General features: G+C 40.9%; 1 protein-coding gene across 1 annotated transcript in view; it reads right to left on the bottom strand.

The window, feature by feature from the left end:
- ACOXL (acyl-CoA oxidase like) overlaps window positions 1-20,066 on the bottom strand; it is a 477,525-nt gene that overhangs the window by 333,565 nt on the left and 123,894 nt on the right. Inside the window, exon 8 of the mRNA XM_077486109.1 lies at window positions 10,354-10,426. Within this exon, the coding sequence (XP_077342235.1) occupies window positions 10,354-10,426 (73 nt within the window). The remainder of the gene's footprint in view (window positions 1-10,353; window positions 10,427-20,066) is intronic.

Below are 20,066 nucleotides of genomic sequence, written 5' to 3'. Positions count from 1 at the left end.
AAATAGAGTGTGCCAAAGTATTGCAACGACCGCTATTCTATTCTCTAGGGTGTCTGAAAAAAATATATATAATGTTTGGGGGTGCTAAGCAATTTTCTAGCAAAAAAAAAAAGATTGTAAATGAAAAATACCAAGTCTGAAATATAGGCCACATCCTTAAGTGGCTGAATGGGACTGGACTCTAAGGCCACTGCTGCTGGTAAACGGACATTTAGGAGCAGTTGGGCATTTTTTCCACTGGTGCGGCATGAGTGTGGCGTCGATACGCACAAGGCTGGCCGGCCCCATGTCACCTGATCAAGCCTATGGGTGGCAGGGGGCGGCGCCTGATGCAAATCGCAACTCCCGGGGAAGAAAAGATAAAGGGGCAACCAAACCAAAGCAGGCACAATGGACAGCATCCACTAGGGGTAGAAGAACTGTGGAACATAAGTATTTGAAAAATAGGTCACAAATAGAAAAAAAAAAAATATACGTATCGCAAATGTGTATAATTAGTAAATGCCATCCAGAGGGTGGGAATCATGGAATAAAATCCCATCTGTCCCTGAGGAAAATGTACAAGCAATTAAAAAGGTAGGTATAAGCTACCCATTGTGTTGGAGCTCTGCCTCCATCCTGGGTACAACATACAAAAAAAGGGGGGAAAGTATATCTCCATATACTGGGAGTTGTTCCAAAGTTCTTCTACCCCTAGTGGATGCTGTCCATTGTGCCTGCTTTACTTTGGTTGCCCCTTTATCTTTTCTTCCCCGGGAGTTGAGTTTCACATCAGGTGCCGCTCCCTGCCACCCATAGCCTTAATCAGGTGACATGGGGGCGGCCAGCTTTGTGCGTATGAGCCACGCTCATGCCGCACCAGTGACGTTTTTCTTGAGTGCTGCTTGGTTGCCTCGGCATGTTTCCATCCAGCTGATGTTTAGTGGGAGTCCGTTTTGGCGCCATTGGCGGCTGGACGGCTCCCGCTCATCATCAGGCTCATGCCCTTGCCACACGTCTGCCCTATTTAACCAGCTGGATTGGGAGCCCCCATTTAAAGCGGACCTGATGACCAGTTTGCACTGCCTGCCCCATACCACATACAGATTCAATGTCCCCTACCTAGGGGTACTTTTTTTACATATGTTTTTTTTTTCCACATCCTCCCTCTTTTCATTACTGTTTCACTTATACTCACGCTGATCCTTTATGATCATCACTTTACACAATTTCATTTCACATGGTCACTTGCTCATTCCTTATTTATATATATATATATATATATATATATATATATATATATATATATATATATATATATATATATATATATATATATATATATATATATATATATATATATATATATATATAATATATTTTCCTTCACTTTGCATTGCTTCATTTTTATGCAATCTTTTTTGCACATCTTCTACTTGTTTGTTTCTTTTTTGTTCCATTTCTGCAATGTCACCTCACTCTACTTTTCTTTCTCCATGCATTCTACTTCTTGGCTATGTGTTGAGTTATTTTGAGGGGACAGCAAATTGACACTGTTATACAAGCTGTACACTCACTACTTTACATTGTAGCAAAGTGTCATTTCTTCAGTGTTGTCACATGAAAAGATAGAATAAAATATTTACAATAATGTGAGGTGTGTACTCACTTTTGTGAGATACTATATATATATATATATATATATATATATATATATATATATATATATATACACACACACACACACACACACACATACATACATATATATATATATATATATATATATATATATATATATATATATATATATATATATATATATATATATATATATATATATATATATATATATATATACACACACATTTTTTTATTTTTTTAAATGCTTCTAAGCGCAAACGCGGCAAAACGCTGCTGAACGTGGCATGTAAACACGGCAAAATGGGCATTTTAAATGTGGGTTACTATCTCTCAAGTTAAATTGTTCAGGAGAGGTTGTAAAAACATCCAGTGTACATGAAGCCTAAAACTAAAAAACATTTGTAGTTCTGCCCTATTCAAGTCTTGGGGCTTATTGTGCAGTGAACAAGATATGTTCTGGAAGGGATAAACAGTGGCTGTCATTCTGAGGATGGGCTAATGTACCTTACGCTAAGGCTGCATTCACACCTGAGCGTTTCAAAGTCGTGCATTTTTACCATGTTTTTAACGCTATTTTGTACAGGTCATCAATGTAAAAAGCAGCATTTTTGAGCATAAGGCGTTTTTTCAGGCGTTTTGCTTCAGGTGACAAAATGCTCAGATGTGAATAGGTGCCATTTAAATAAATGGGATTTTGCTCGCTGGCCGTTTTTCAGGCATTTTATTGGGGGCGTTATACGAGCGCTTTATGAGCTGAAAAAGCTCAGGTGTGAATTACCAATAACAACAAGATTAACTTTGACGAACTTGGTAATGTAACAGTAGAGTGGTAATTAAAACACCTTTCTCAAGAAACAGAAAATGAAATGTGCTATATGGAAGATGTTGCATATATTTCCTGCAAAGCCGTGACACATCTCTTATCTAGTTTCATTATATAGCAAAGCCACAGGGATTATGCTGCGTTAACATTACCAAATATCTCACAGTCATGTGCATTATTGTACAATACAATATGACAAATAAGGCATTTGTATAGACATAGCACTAAAATACCTCAAACAGTTTTTAAAAATACACACTCGAGTCAAACTTGAGTTAGGCTTTTTGGTAGGCTGCCATGTACAACTACTGGCTACATAAAATAACTACTATTAATACTCAAAAGCAGCAAGCATTATTATAAATATTATATATTTTCAGCTTTCAGCGCTGATGCACTTTGAATGACAATTGCACGGTCATACAACACTACCAATGAAATTTTTATAATTTTTTCCCCCCCACAAATAGAGCTTTCTTTTGGTGGTATTTAATCACAGCGTGGGTTTTTATTTTTTGCTAAACAAAAAAAAAAAAAATGGAAAATTTTTATTAAAAAAATAAAAAAATTCATGTTTAGTTTGTTATAAAATTTTGCAAACAGGTCATTTTTCTGCTTCATTGATATGCGCTGATGGGGCAGCACTGGTGGGCACTGATAGGCTGCACTGGTGGGCACTAATAGGCACAGATAAGGTGGCACTGATGGAGACAGATAAGTCGGTACTGATGGGCACAGATAAGGCGGCACTGATGGCCACTGATAAGTGACACTGATGGCCACTGGTAGGTGACACTGATGGCCACTGGTAGGTGACACTGATGGCCACTGGTAGGTGACACTGATGGCCACTGGTAGGTGACACTGATGGCCACTGGTAGGTGACACTGATGGCCACTGGTAGGTGACACTGATGGGCCGCACTGTTCTTCAGGCACTGATAGGTGGTACTGTGGGTACTAACAGATGACACTGTAGGCACTAACAGATGGCACAGGTGGGCGGCACTGTTGCCTACTACTAGGTGGCACTTGTAGGGTGCACAGGTGGGCACTGAAGAGCTGATGTCCCTCTCACTGCCGCCGGTGATCGGCTTTTTTTCTTTCTCCTCTCGCTGTCAGCGCAAGCAGAAAAAATTGCCGATTACCATTTGTGTTGACATCACATGATCAGCTGTCATTGGCTGACAGCTGATCACGTGGTAAGGGGTCGGGATCAACAGCGAATATCGATTATCGTATATACTCGGGTATAAGCTGACCCGAATGTAAGCCGAAGGACCTAATTTTACACAAAAAAAAACGTATTGACTCGAGTATAAGCCTAGGGTGGGAAATGCAGCAGCTACTGCCCATCTGCAGCCTCACTGTGCCCACCTATATTATAAGTGCCCATCTGCAGCCTCCCTGTGCCCGCCTGTACCTTTGATTACAAACAGCGGATGTCTCCCGCTATGTCATGCAACTGCAGTCTTAACTGTTTGGCAGCCATTCACTGTAACAAAGCCCCACCTCCTCCTCATCCATGATAGACAAACACTGATTCAGTTTCCCAGCATTGTAGCAGCGTTCAGTGTTCTGTCTATCACGGAAGAGGAGGAGGCGGGGCTTTTTTTTTTTTACAGTGGACAGTCGCCGAACAGTTAAGACTGCATGACACAGCAGGAGACCCTCACTCGAGTATAAGCCGAGGGGGGCTTTTTCAGCATAAAAAAATATGCTGAAAAAGGCGGCTCATACACAAATATATACGGTAATTTATTCAAAAAGCCTGAAAAATGCCTTAAGCTCAAAAAAACAACATGAGCTTTTTTGGGGCAGATTACATGTTTTTTTCTGCTTTTTACATTGGTGATCTGTAGAAAATCGCAGCCTAAAACCCACCATATTAGTGTAAAAGTACATCTTTAAACCTTAATGTAATTGCATGGAATTGCAAATGCAGATGTGCGATTAGGCCAAGACTGCTATAAAGTCTGATAATGTTTGGTCTGTGGCATTGCAGGCTCAGAATACTAGGCTTCTGCGAACAGAGGATATTACAAGTATTGCATGTATAATTACTGTATGCTCAGTTTTCAATGCGGAATTGAGCAATTGATACTTAATTAAGCAATAGGGGTGAAAAGTTAGCTTGATTTTATTACCTGTTCTGTACTGACTGACCATTTGTCTAATCCCCAACACCAAAAAATTGCTAAGATCTACTGTTCTTGTAATTTTATTATATATGGCTGGGACACCTGGATAGGTTAGGTTTGCCTGTCTACTGCTAATGCCCAACTAACTAGTCTGACTTTAAAGTGAACCTATACCCAGACTATGCACATTAAATTGATATTAAAGGCAATTAAAAATGAGGTAGTGTATTTATTGGCGTATAACACGCACCTTTTCACCTTGAAAATTGGTTGCAAATAGCATGTGTGTTATACACCAATACTTACATTTTAGCTGCCACGGAGGGAACAGGGAGGGGACAGGGACGAGCGCCTTAAGATTACATGCAGGGAGAATCTCCTGTTTACTTGGTGGCCTCTGTAATAGGAAGTCCTGTCTCCTGGGAAGTCATTGGACCAGTGTTCTGTCTATCATAGGAGATTCTCACTGTATGTAATCTGTCAGCGCTCATCCCGCCCCCTCCCTGTGCCCTCTAGGCTGCAGATGGGCATCTATCAGACTGCACTGATGGCAATGGTGAGGCTGCTGCATTGATGTGGACTGATGAGGCTGCATTAATGACACCTGTGAGGCTGCAGATGGGCACTGACCCTTATTTTGCTTCAAAGTTCCTTATTTAAAAATGTACGTTTTTTTCTGAAACCCTCTTAAAATGAATGTGTGCGTTTTACGCCTATGCGTGTTATACATCAATAAATACGGTAACAGTAACAAACATGTAACAAACGCGTAGAGCTATCAACTGTCGTGTTTATCTTCAATTATGACTAATTTTTTAGAGATTTTATTAATATTTTTTTCAATTGGATATCTGAGCCATTTGTCTGGCAGGCACTACCTTAAATCTATGGTTTTTCATTAACATAATTTGGTGTACCGGGGAAAAAAATGTTGGTGCTCATATTACTCTGTATAAATGTTTATCATTTTTACTTGATTGTACCCAATATCTTTGTATATGGAATTGATAATATTAAATGTATACTGTAAGTTTAATGATTAATTTTATGAACCAATTAATAAAATTTTCCCAATTGCTCACCAAATTTGATCTTATGGCACTCACGCACTTCATGTAAAGTCCCACCTTTGTTGCTCCTCTGAATACAAACATGTTATACTTACCTGCTCTGTGCAGTGGTTTTGCACAGAACAGCCCGGATCCTCCTCTTCTTGGGTCCCCTGCTGGCGCTTCTGGCCCCTCACTCCTGCCAACTTCCCCCAGATTAAGCAGCTTGCGGTGGGGCCACCCAAAAAGGCTTGCTCCGAGCCGTTGCTCCGCGTGTCCATTCCTACACAAAGCCACCACCTCTCTCACCTCATTTGCTAACTGGCTGTCATGACCGCAGCAGGAGTCCTTGGCTTCTGCTGCTGTCTTAGCCAATGTGAGTGTGTTTGGAGAGACAAGGCTCTTGTGCACATCGCTGGATCATGATGGGGCTCTCAAGTATTGGGGGGGGGCTGGGGGCTAGTGCACAGAGAAGGTTTTGTACCTTCAGGCACAGAATGGTACAAAACATTAAGCCTGTAGAACCACTTTAAACTATCCACTGTACATATTCTGAACAAGCATTGAAAGCAACTTAAACAAGCTCTCTTTAACCTTTGTAGCTATAGGCACTGTGGACAGATTCAGAGGCACCGAAAGTGACAGTGCATTTTGCCTTACTTTCTATGGAGAGTAGAATCTTGGTAGTCTGCCAGTCTTCCAATATAGGCCAACACCAGGGGCTTGTTATTAATTAGAAAAGGACTGAAACCCAACTCTAAGCTCCCGTTAACACGGTGCAACTTGTCATGCGGTTTTACATTTTACATTTCCAATTCCCAAGTCGCACTCTATTGTCGGCATAGGTGTGACTCTGATTTTGGGGAGCGGCACCAATTTGAGAAAAAAGGGTTTTTGCACCATTTTTTGCAATTTTATGTGCAACTTGCATAGACATCTGTGCAAGAAGTGGCACAGATGTCAGCCAAGTAGCACCTGAAATCGCGCTGACCTGCTACTTTGAAATCGTGCTACTTAATGTGAAGCTGCACGATTTCACAGTAGTATCAATGTGAACCAGGGCTAAAATTGTAATCTGAGAATTAATCCATTCATATTACATGCAGCTAGAGAGGTCAGGGGTGGCTTGTTTAGCTCTTCTAATGGTTATTAAGAATATGTAAAAACTTAAAAAGTTTGTAGTCTGAGTACAAGTACAATTTAAAGTATATTTCCACTTCTTCAGTCACTCCACTTTTTCAGTCAAATGTGGGTATCATCTACTTTATATTTGTTCTCATTAAGATAGATTGCCTTAAAAGATTTTGAAAAACTGCTGGTTACCGTTTTAAGTGCTTTTTACTTCCTTAACAATCCTTACATGCTCCTCCTGGTTTGTAATGTGTAAAGGGGAGCTATGCAGTAATGTATAACATAATTAACCCTATGTCTATCATGTTCACAGTTCTTCATTATCAGCTGTAAAATAGATCGGAAAACGGTTTGTCCTATTAAAGATGAAAATTTAGAAACCGACCTCCTGTATTATATATTAATGATGGACACTTGAGATTGACCAGAATTTCTTAGAATCAGGCATGACACTTTCTCCTTAGAAATTCATCTAAAAAGGATATTGTTTTAATATATGTTTTTTTTTTTTTTTTTTTAATTGTTGGGTATGCTGTGTGAATGGGAACACATAACAAACATAACAGGTGTTTCTGAAATATAGCTGCAAAAATGGAAATACGCTTTCAGTCTGTCTGTGATTTAAACCTGTCCATTCTCTCCGATTCATCTGATCGGTTAGGTTACTGTAACTGACATGGTCAACACAATTAGCAGTTCCGAGTTATTCACACAAACACTGGCCAAGAAGTTCTTTCTGAAACTCATAAAAACATGCTTAGAGAACTTCCTGTTTGGATGGGCCATTTAGAAGAAGTCCAATGATAAATACAAGTGGTCAACTGCAGCCCAATGTTTGGACAACTGAAGATATCGGCTGGCTATGGAAGGCATTAAAACAACCAAACATTTAGAGGAATCTGGCCTGGCCATGGGACAATCATGGAAATGCATTAACTATTATTAGACTTATTTGCGGAGATAAACGGTTTTAGCATAGCACGGCTTTGTCAGCTTTAGAAATAGCAGAAGTAAGCATTCTCATATTTTACTGTGCTCTCTAATTTGAAAGGTCACATTAATATCAGCGTAATAATAACCAATTAATGTAGAATAGGAAATGCTGGTTTGCTTAGCGGTTTCTAAACTCTCGTTTTATGATGAGAAAATAAAGTATAAGAAATGCAAGAAGTTCTGAATTAAACATCAGTCATTATCATTTAGCCCAGCATTATGGATGATCTGCACCATGTCTCCACTTATAGTAATATAGGGGATAAAACATTTCACACTCAACAGAATAATTTTGCTCAACTAGTACGGATAGAAAGTATTTACTTCAAGAAAAGTGGGCGCGCTATCCTTTTACATTCCAAAAGCGTCAATATGCATATAATAAAGTTACATCACATAATGATCATATGCCCTAAGAAGGTACTAATAGTGTAAACTATTAGTATCTTCTTAGGGCATGTGATAATTATATGATGTAACTTTATTGCATGCATATTGACACTTTTAAAATTAAGGGATAGCAAGGCCACTTTTTTCTTGGAGTAGCTTTTTTAAATCTAGTATCTAGATTGTGTAGTGGATGCAGCAGTTCTTATTTAGATTTCACTCGCTAGCACAAGGAATTTATTTGGTTTTTCTAGAAAATGTATTCACTGATACAATTTTCACAAATTTAAGGTGTCCAAAGTCACTAACCAACATACAGCAAAGGTCTGTGTTTACACCAGATGTATTTTCAGAGTGAATTAAAGTTGATCTCCATGTTTCCAGCCACTTCAAATAGTTTGTTTGGACCAAGCTGGTCCAGTGCTGCACTGACTCTAAGCACTGTATGTACTGCATGTAGCTTTAGCTTCATACCGTATACAGTGCCAGGCTCCAGCTGCGAGACAGAAACTTTCTATCTCACAACTGGAACAAAATAGTCAGTCTGCGTTAGGGTGTTGAGATGTCATCAGCCTGCCTCTCCATCTCAGCCAATAAGGGGAAGCTTGGCATTAATTCACAGAATCCAAAGTGGTCTCTAAATGGCTGAGGTTATTCTTTTCTGTGTGTGAGATGGGAAGTCCCTGTTTCACAGCTGGAACCCAGCACCGTATACTGTATATAATTCAAGCTACATTCAGTACATTACAGCACTTAGTGAAGGAAATAGCTTGTTTGGACCAGCTTGGTCCAAAGAAAACTATTTAAAGGAAATAGTGATAGGAAACATGAAAATCAGCTTTAACCACTACAGATCCGCGCTATTGCCAAATGACGGCATTAGCGCGGACCTACATTTCCGGGACTACGTCTATTGACGTGGTCCCGGTTACGAGCGGCCTGCGCGCCCCCTGAGGGGCGCGCGCGGCGCGCTCTGTGATCGGCGAGTCCGTGAGACTCGCCTGATCACCGATCCGTGTAAGGGGTCGATCCCGACCCCTTATCACGTGATCAGCTGTCAGCCAATGACAGCTGATCATGTGATAGAACGGAGCCGGTAATCGGCTATTATTCCGAGAAAAAAAAAGCCGATCGCCGGCGGCCGTGATCGGGACATGAGTCCCGATCACGGCCATCAATACAAGGGACCACCTGCCACCTGCCTGTGCCCACCTGCCTCCCGCAGTGCCATCCTGAAATAAAATAAAAGCAAAAGTAAGTGCCCCCCGTCAGTGCCCCCCGTCAGTGCCCATAGTGCCCACAGTGCCACCCACAGTGCCACCCAATCTGCCTCAAAGGTGCTGCACCCCAGTGCCGCCCATCAGTGCCCAGCAGTGCCGCCCATCTGTGCCCAGCAGTGCCGCCCATCAGTGCCCAGCAGTGCCACCTATCAGAGCCACCTATCAGTGCCACCTATCAGTGCCCATCAGTCCCATCTATCTGTGGTACCTATCAGTGCCCATCCGTGCCACCCATCCGTGCCACTTATCCGTGCCACCCATCCGTGCCATCTTATCTGTGCCCATCTTTGCCCATCAGTGCCACCTTATCTGTGCCCATCGGTGCCGCCTTATCTGTGCCTATTAGTGCCGCCTTAACTATGCCTATCAGTGCCCACCGGTGCAGCCCATCAGTGCCCACCAATGCAGCCCATCAGTGCCCACCAATGCAGCCCATCAGTGCCCACCAATGCAGCCCATCAGTGCCCACCAATGCAGCCTATCAGTGCCGCCTAATCAGCGCACTTCAATGAAGGAGAAAAATGACCCGTTTGCAAAATTTTATAACAAACTATTAAAACATGATTTTTTTTTTTTGCATCTTTTTTTGTTTGTTTAGCAAAAAATAAAACTCCGAGCTGTAACTAAATACCACCAAAAGAAAGCTCTATTTGTGGGAAAAAAATGATAAAAATTTCATTTGGGTACAGTGTTGTATGACCGCGTAATTGTCACTCAAAGTGCATCAGCGCTGAAAGCTGAAAATTGGTCTGGGACTGAGGGGGGTTTAAGTGCCCAGTAAGCAAGTGGTTAAAGACCAATCTAAATATAAAAACAAAGTCACATACAGCTTGGTCATGCTTATAATAACTCTGATAAGATCCTTAAAACCCATTTCTTTTCCACATATAACTGCTGCCAAACTGAAGTTGATGTTGATATACTAACTTGTCAAGCAGGTTTTCTCTGGGAATCCGAACTTGACTGAACGTCAGAATTCCATTGTCTACACCGTGAAGACCTATAATAAAAACACATAAAACAGGCAGAGTTATTACTACATAATGTTTTTTTTTTTTTTTTTATAAAATGCCACATTCTTAAAAATCAATATGTTATCAATAAAAACAGTGTAAAAGTTTTGCATTTTGGATTCTTCAGAAGAGTTATAAAATCAAGTTACAAAATGGCAAAAAAGAAATATGGTGGGTACAGTTTAGTGCACTAGATTACGGATTTCAATACAGCATGTATTCAATGTTCCCAGTTCCTAAACCTTCCACTATGGTGCATTCAGCAGTTTTTGCAGCCTAAAGAGGAACTTAATTCAAAAAGTTTAGTACTGCTGGTTTGTACACACCCCGCAGCCTGTAACTGAGCTGATGGCGGTAGTGGGAGGGCAAGCTCCAATCGACATCAACCCCCACCTCTGCAATCCTCACCTAGGTAAGGATGGTGCCCCTTGTCCCACACCCTCCGATAGCATGCCAAGATATGCCATGTCCCAGGAGCCTGCATTACTATTCACAGGGCATTATGTGTGCTTGTGCAAGTGCACCCAACTGTGGTTCCTTAGTAAGCCACAGATGTCCAGAGTATTCAAGATGGCAGCACTGAGGACTCGTTGCCCCAGAACAGGCTGCAGTAAGACATCAGTGGACTCAAGACAGTGGAAAGTGCTTGACTTATAAAAATCAGCAGCTAGTGTATTTGTAAAAAAAAAAAAATTATATATATATATATATATATATATATATATATATATATATATATATATATATATATATATATATATATATATATATATAAGAAGTACCTTTTTAATGTGCAAGTTATGGCCTGTAAATTCTCTGAAAAATGAAACAGCCATTGACACTATAAAGTCTTCCATTTCAGTATGCGTATGCCGGATGACCTAAATCCAGGAGAGCTCTGGTATGTGAATAATGATCAAACTACCCAGCTCAAGAGCCACCTCCCACAATCCATGTCTTAAACTCCAAAGTTGGCCAATGAGACCACCAGCCATAGTGATGGCTGAGGAGCATGGCCAGGTTCTTGACCCAGGAAGCCAAAGTATCTAAGAATTCAAGGCAAAAAATCAGAAAAAAGACCCGACATGCAGGCACCAGCAGATATGTTACACACTGTCCTTATCTCAGGGGAAACAAAAAAAATAATCTGGTAAAAGCTGATTGAATTTGTTGCCATTTACAGCCAATCTTCTGCTAATTTGATTGTTTTCTGTTTTAACGAATCAGCTCTTAATTATACAAACTTGGCATTATTACGCCAATACGCTGGTTTTCAGTGGTTTGAGTTTAGAAATATTAGTCTTCAGTACAGAGCTTTCATTTCAGTAAGATCAATGCAATACCATGAGCCGCTCCCACATACTTTGCCTCCCTGTAACCCTAACACTAACCTCACTGTAATCATCACTAAACCCCACACTGATCTCCCTGTAACCTAACATTAGCCCTCACACTAACCTCCCCGTATCCCTATCACTAACCCCCATCCCTAAACTCCCTCTACACTAACTCTCAAATGAACCACTTGAGGGCTCCTATGAAGACTTGGCCCACTTGATTCATTGGTGTCAGCTCTGGAATCCTTAATGTGAGATGATGCTCTTAATAAGCCTTTGTCCATCATTTATAACTTCCTTTTCTTTGAAACTGACGGGCTCCTGAGTGTCAGTAGGTCTCGATGGGCATCAGTGGTCCAGGATCTGGACACAGAAGATTGGGAGGATGTCTGGGATGCACCCTTTACCAGACAAATCTCAGCCCATGACCAATTGATTAATTACAAATGTTTGCATCATATTTATGACTCCAGCAAAGATAGCTATGAGATTTGGCTCAGCCACCTCTTCCTACTGGCTTTGCTCTCCACGGGGGCCATAATTTATGCATACTGTCATCCAGTAGTATTGGAAGGATGTTTTGCAGTGTGTACAGGAGGTGACCAATATCCAACTAAGTTCCTCTGTAAGACATTGTCTTCTTAGCATGATTGATGATTTTGCCCCTACAAGAGCTATACAGAACCTACGAACCTTGCTCTTCTTCCATGCCAGGAAGCTTACAGTTTTATCCTGGCAAAAATCTGTACTGTAATCCTCCATCTGTAGAATCCAGAAGGTTTCAGTAAAAGTTTTACCCTTTTATAAAGCGACGTACTTGAACAGAGGGGCACTGTTCACATTTGTTAAGGTCTAGGGGGGGGGGGGGGGGGGTGTCTGGTGGCTTCTCACTGTCAGAGTAATTTCAGCATAAATGGTTACCCTTTTTTTTGCTATTTTCTACATTTCCATTGGCCTCGGTTGGGTCGGCTTATATGTCTATTTGTAATCTCAACTTGCGAAGAATCCTAGTATGCGCCCTGTGAAGGGTGTGGGTTGCCTATTTCATGGATCATTATAGTTTTATTTATGTGCAGACCGAATTCTCAAAATAAGCATAAACTTATGTCGGGGGTCATGGCTGCAAAGATTCGCAGGCACTGTTTTATATTGTACGGTTTTCTTTTGTGTACATTTTATTTTTTTGTTCATTTTATTCTGGAACTGCTTTCCATGATGTGGTTTAGCAGCCCCTATGTTTTCTGCCTTGTGTTGGAAATCTCTATTGAAAAACAGTAAAGAGAATTTTTCAGGAAAAAAAAAATGAACCACTTGACCTTCGGAAGATATACCCTCCCCCCACCCCCTTCACAACCAGAACTGTGTTATTTTACTGACAATTGCGCAGTCTTGCGACACTGTACCCAAATCTAATTTATGTCATTTTTTTCGCATTAACAAGGCTTTCTTTTGGGAGTGTTTGATCACTACTGTGTTTTTATTGTTTATGCTATAAACAAAAAAAGGCCGAAAATTTTGAAAAAGAACTATATTTTTTACTTTCTGCTATGAAACACATCTAATAATACAAAGAAAAAAAAAAATCGAATTTCTTCATAAATTTATGCCAATATGTATTCTGCTACATGCTTGTGATAAAAAATCCCAATAAGGGTATTGATTGGTTTGCGTGAACACTAGAACGTCTACAAATTATGCAATATAGTATTAGTAGTGATGACGGTTATCAGCAACTTCTAGTGGGACTGTGATAGTGGGACATTCGGACGCTGACACTTTTGACACTTTGCTTGGAACCAGTGACACTAATACAGTGATCAGTGCTAAAAAAAAAAAATATGTATAACATGGTTTCTCCTCCGTTTGATTACATTTTCCATTGTAAAAAATATTTGGGTTCACTCTTGTTCCTTCAGAAAATGTCATATAAACAGTCGTGATCGGCTGTATGAAGCTGTGTGTAGTTAGATTATTGTACGATCGCTCTTATTGCGGATAATTTCATACGATATTCTTATGGTGTGTACTAGGCTTAACACTAACCTTTAATATTAATCTTCCTTTAACCCTAGCATTCACACTAACCTCACTTTATTTTTGTTCCCTTATGCATGCTACGTTTGTAAGTATGGTACACAACAATGCAATTTATTTTTTAAATCTTTGAAATATTTAGGTCTGGCCTGCAAGGGAATTCATTATGGCTCCAGTTTAAATTTGCAAAAACCTTACCTAAACTTTTGTGCTATAAAATGTCATTCAATTTACAGTTGATAGGAAGGTGTAATATGAAATGTGTACATTTCAAAAATCGTTACAGGTCAAAGTGAATGGATCTGGAAAGCAATCACCAAAAAAGCCTTACTAAAGTTTGTTGTGGTTACTTGAGAAATTAAGATCAGTACACTTCATTCATTTTAGATTTTATGTCAGCACTGCTCTATGCAATAGGGCAAGGAAAACAAACCTGGACTGCAGCTACTACAAAGATCACAGACGCCAGATGGTGGTTTGTTGACAACAGTCTGTGATGACAAGTGTATTAGCAACTTCAACAGTTTGCAGTCACTCGTGTACACTCCATAAGAAATATGGAGGCTAATCATGCGTAACATTGACCTGACCTACTACGCAGTGAGGTATCTATCAGAAGTATGGCTGCTAATGTGACCATCTGTCCCAGGGGACCTGTCTGGCTGTTATGTAAGGAGTAAAAAGGGATGAATAAATCCGTTTACATAGCTAATTCTGTAATATGAATAAAATAATTGTTTTATTATACAGATTGTGATTTATAAGCAAACACCCCAACTACAATACAAACACCTTACATCATATTTACTACTCATGAAAGTGGAACTTTTGAACTTTGCATGGTATATATGTGTATGTGAGCAGCTTACCATAAACAGTTGTAACAGATATGGTAAAGCTGATCTCCAGACAAACAACTAATTACACAAAAATGAATTCATATCTGTATGACCTGCAAAAAGGATTTGTATTTCAGTCCATCTAGTCTTGATATTTGCACAAAGCACAATCCTGCCTGGCAAGGGAGTCGACCTGATCTTCCTCTGCTGCAGTTTCACTTTCACTCACAACCCAACCTGCGACTGTACAGTAAGTCCTGGTTCACACCTATGCATTTTTTGGTGCTTTTTTTTCAGAAACGCACTTGTTTATTTAACATGGTTTCCTATGGGACACGTTTACATCTATGCTTTTTTCAGCCGCTGCGTTTTTGGATAGGGTCAGGGACTTTAAACGCAAAACGGTACTTTTTTGGTTCAACAGATTTAAATGGAAAAGCTGCAGAAAAGAATGTAGTGTGTTTTGCATTTTTTAATCTGCCCAACAACATATTGGACAAAAAAATAAAAATAAATAAAAATGGCAAAATGTATTAACCACTTTGGTCCCAGAAGGATTTACCCCCTTCCTGACCAGAGTACTTTTTGCAATTCGGCACTGCATCGCTTTAACTGACAATTGCGTGGTTGTACGACGTGGCTCCCAAACAAAATTGACCTTTTTTTGCCACAAATAGAGCTTTCTTTTGGTGGTCTTTGATCACCTCTGAGGTTTTTATTTTTTTGCGCTATAAACAAAAAAAAGTGTGACAATTTTGAAAAAAAAACACATTTTTACTTTTTGCTATAATAAATATTCCCCAACAATATATTTAAAAAAAATGTTTTCCTCAGTTTAGGATGATAAGTATTCTTCTACATATTTTTGGTTAAAAAAAATAAAAATAAATTAAAAATTAAAAAAATCGCAATAAGTTTTTGATTGGTTTGAGCAAAAGTCATAGCATCTACAAAATAGGGGATAGTTTTATGCCATTTTTATTAATATATATATATATATATATATTTTTTTTTACTAGTAATGATGGCGATCAGCGATTTTTATCCTGACTGCTTCCTCATCCTATTGGTGTGCTCCTTGCACTGCAGCACACCTGACTGACTTCTTGTGCTGTTTTTCTCTCCTCCTCTCTCAGCTTTGCTGTACAGGGAATGTAAGAGGCTGATACCAGCTCAAATGCTGATACTTACAGCCTACTGCTTGCCGTAAAAATACATTTAAATGTGATTGTAAAGTCTTGTTTAAAATAAATAAACAAACAAACATGTTATACTTATCTCCGCTGTGCAGTTATATTCCTCTTCTCAAGGTCCCTCTTTGCTGCTCCTGACCCCTCCCTCCTAGTGAGTGCCCCCACAGTCAGCAGCTTCCTATAGGGGCACTAGAGCCCAGTCACAGCTCTCCATTCAGACAAAGAGCCCCGACCTGGCCATGCCCCCTCTCCCCCTGATTGGAGGACTGTCTCAGATGGCTTAGATATTTGTGGACATCGCTGGAGAGAGATGGGGCTCAGGTAAGTAATTAGGGGGGTGCTTGGGAGGCTACGACACAAAAGTTTTTTTATCTTAATGCATAGAATACATTAAAGCGTAGTTCCACACAAAAATGGAACCTCCGCTTTTCGGAACCCCCCCTCCGGTGTCACATTTGCCACCTTTCAGGAGGGAGAGGGGTGCATATACCTTTATAATACAGGTATTTGCACCCACTTCCCGACCCCCCTTCCCCACTGTCTGCTGGGAGACACACGGGTCCCAGAGACAGCAGGGACCATTCGGATTGCGCAGCGTGACTCGTGCATGAGCAGTAGGGAACCAAGAAGTGAAGCCACACTTCTGTGATTCCCTTACAGAAGATGGCGGTGGCAGCATCCAAAGACCGAGGGACAGTTCGGCCTCAGGTGCTGACATTGCGGGCACCCTGGACAGGTAAGTGTCCTTATTTTAAAAGTCAGCAGCTGTAGTATTTACAGCTACTACTGCTGACTTTAAAAAAAGATTTAAAAATAAATAAAAATTCAGCGGACCTCCGCTTTAAGATAAAAAAAAAAATCTGCCTTTACAACTCTTTTAAGCAGTTAATGATTACAAAGCTACAATATTTATCTGTTATATTTCTGTCTGGAGTGCAGATGTAATATTTTTAACCCTTTCATCATCATAAGGCTAATGTCGATAGCAGCAGGGATATTTGCACACCTGTCTAATATAGTGTGTGTATAATTGTCAAGCTAGCTGTCGGTTTTTGTGATGGAAGTCACGTGATCTCCTCTCCAGATACTGAAATATGCCTTCGACCACAGCCCAACCACCTGCCAAGCATACCAGGCTCCACTGTCCCACCTGCAGGCCTGGGCCCCGGGCATGGTGGGAGTCACCGGGTAGAGCAGAGGGTGGTCAGCAAACATCCATTTTACCTCCCTGCAGTAAATGAACCCGGAAGTCGCACAAAAGCAGGGGCGATATTAGGGGTCTAAAAGTCCCCTGATGTTTTTCTAAAGAAAATCTATAACTTTACAATTGCTACAACATATGTTGTGTCAGCCCCTTATGCGATAGCAATAAAGTTAACTAAAAATATAAAAAATTGTTAAAAATGTATGTTACATACAATCACAAAAAAATGAATTCAAAGTGTTCGTTGCCGCTACTGTGTATAACAAAAACTGAAAGTTTCCTATCAAACACTTACTGTAATGTTCTTTTCCTGGTGGACTCCATGGCAGCATACGTATAAGTTAACAACGCCATTTTCTTCCGTTCTCTGTAGGTCAAGACCATCTAACTAGCCATACACACCATAGGTGGGAAATTATGAAAACCGCTTTAATTTGTACCGTCGACAGGGCTTTAAAACCAAAACTGACAGAGGCTAAAGAAGCAGACTCTACACAATAATGAGCCATAAAGGCGTTAATTGAGGACCACTAGGCTGCCCTACAGATTACATCGGGAGCCACATGACACAAAACCGTCCAAGATAGACACACTCATGGAAAAACAAACTGTCATCACCTTCAGAGGAGCCAAGCCCTGTCAGCCTGTCGGGTGGCGTGGACAATCCATGCCACAATCATGCTAGATGAGGCACTTTCCCCTTTGTCCTTTCTGGCAAAAAAAATTAACAGGTAATCTGAAAGCCTGAAGGAAGCTGTAGCTTGTAGATATAACTTCAGAGTCTCTGAGCAATTCCTAGAACATTTTGCTTCTTGAAACTGAACCAGCAAAAGGCACTGCTGAGTTAAACTCAGGATTCTCTGTTTACTAGACAGGCACTTTAAACTGATTAAGCAACAGCGCGACTTCTCCCACATTAATGGAGAAATCCCTTCTGGAAGGACAGCATCCTCCAGAGAGCCCACTTTAGTATCGAAATCGTAGACATTATAGTGCAGATAATTTTAGGCACTGAGAGGCTCGCAGGTGGGAACAAGACAAGGTCTGGAGCATTCTGTTGCAGATCACCGGGATCTAGAGGCAAAGCACTAGTGCTCTTGATTATATCGAGCTGAGCCCCGAGGTTACACAAGCGATTGAGTGGGCTCCAGGTGACTCTTTTCCAGATTCAGCAGCTAGCCTAATTCAAGGAGCACTGAAAAGATCTGAGCTCAGGGCTTCAGCAGCTGCCCTCTGTCTTGGGAAAGTAGGAGAAGGTCATCCAGGTATCAATGCAGGTGTATGCCCCTCATACCGATTAACAACCAATAAGACTTTGAAAACATGCAAGACGACGTTGAAAGCCGAATATTAGACAAGTGAGCTGGAGATGGTCTTGACCTATAGAGAACCGAAGGAATTGGCAGAACACTTCTGCAATGGGCACATGAAAGTAAGCAACTTTAAGTCTATGGAAACTAGCCAGTCGCCTGGCTGGACTGCCTGTGAATCATGGACAATGTTTCCTTCTTGAACTTCTCCTTTTGATGAAAGTGTTTTAGGTACATGAGGTCTATAACCGGCCTCCACAAGCTGTTCTTCTTCATGACCATAAAGTGGTGCGAGTGCATGCCCTGAAATCCCTGGCATTCTGGAACTGCCACAGAAACACAAATCTGTGTGCATGTGCTGGATCCCTGGGCAGGAGTAACCCATGGACGCCAGGCCAGAAGAGAGAGTGGCGGCTTGGAATGCAGATGCAATGCAGCCGCCATGAAAGCCAGGGAGGAAAGACAAAGGTGAAAGGACACATTTAATCACAAAAACAGCTGCCATAGAGCACAAGGACAAATGTAAATTACTACATGATGGCACTCACGCAACCTCAGCCTGGTGTAGGGAGACTGCTGCATCTATCCTGGGCATTTCATGGCCACCAGCTAATAGCAAGGCTATCCAGCCAAACTGACGCTTGCCCGCCAATGGCAGGGGCATAGTTTTTTATTGGCACCACATCCCTGGTGTAGGGAGACTGCTGCATCCATCCTAGACATCTTAAGTCCACCCGCTATTAGCAGGGCTATCCAGCCAAACTGCCACTTGCCCGCCGCTGCCTGGGCCATTGCTTTTCATTGGCACTGTATCTATATGTCCTTTTCTACCCCGCTATATAGTTGGAGATTGCAGGAACTGACAAGGGATGCATGTCAGAAACCATGAATCAGACCAAGACAGAAGTACAGGTAAATTACACTTGTTTAACCACATCAATACTGGGCACTTTTGCCCCCTTCCTTCCCAGACCATTTTTCAGCTTTCAGCTCGCTCGCACTTTTAATGACAATTGCGCGGTCATGCTACGCTGTACCCAAATTACATTTTTATCATTTTGTTCGCACAAATAGAGCTTTATTTTGGTGGTGTTTATTCACAACTCCGTTTTTTATTTTTTGTGATATAAGCGAAAAAAAGAGCAGAAATTTTGAAAAAAATAAAAACACAATATTTTCTTCCTTCTATTTTAAAAGAAATCCAATGAAATCAAATTTTGTCATAAATTTAAGCCAAAATGTATTCTGCTACATGTTTTTGGTAAAAAAAAATTCTGTTAAGTGTATAATAATTGGTTTGTGTGATCACGGACATATGTATGCAAATGATCATGTACAGATGTGTGCAGGTGATCATGGACATGTGTGCAGATAATCATTGGGACATGTGATTTTAGTGGGACATATGTGGGGGACGTGTGTTTTGGGGACATGTGTGTTTTGGGGACATTGTGTGGGGACATGTGTTTACACTGTGTGTTTTACATGCGTGTTTACACTAGGTTGGTGATCAGTGAGTAAAAAGCTGTAAAACACAGCTCATAATCACTGATCACCAGCTGACTGCAGCGATCTTCTCTCCTCTCCTCACCAACAACTTCCATGTGAGGAGAGGAGAGCCGATTGCCTAGCAACCGGCTGTGTGTTTACATCACATGACGGCTGTGATTGGACATGGCCGTCATGTGATCAGGAGGGCCAATCACAGAG

The sequence above is a fragment of the Lithobates pipiens genome, unplaced genomic scaffold (assembly GCF_037356315.1).
Source record: "Lithobates pipiens isolate NorthernLeopardFrog02 unplaced genomic scaffold, aLitPip1_a1.2 Scaffold_18, whole genome shotgun sequence".
Lineage (NCBI taxonomy): Eukaryota > Metazoa > Chordata > Amphibia > Anura > Ranidae > Lithobates > Lithobates pipiens.
This window is presented reverse-complemented; position numbering and strand designations above follow the sequence as displayed.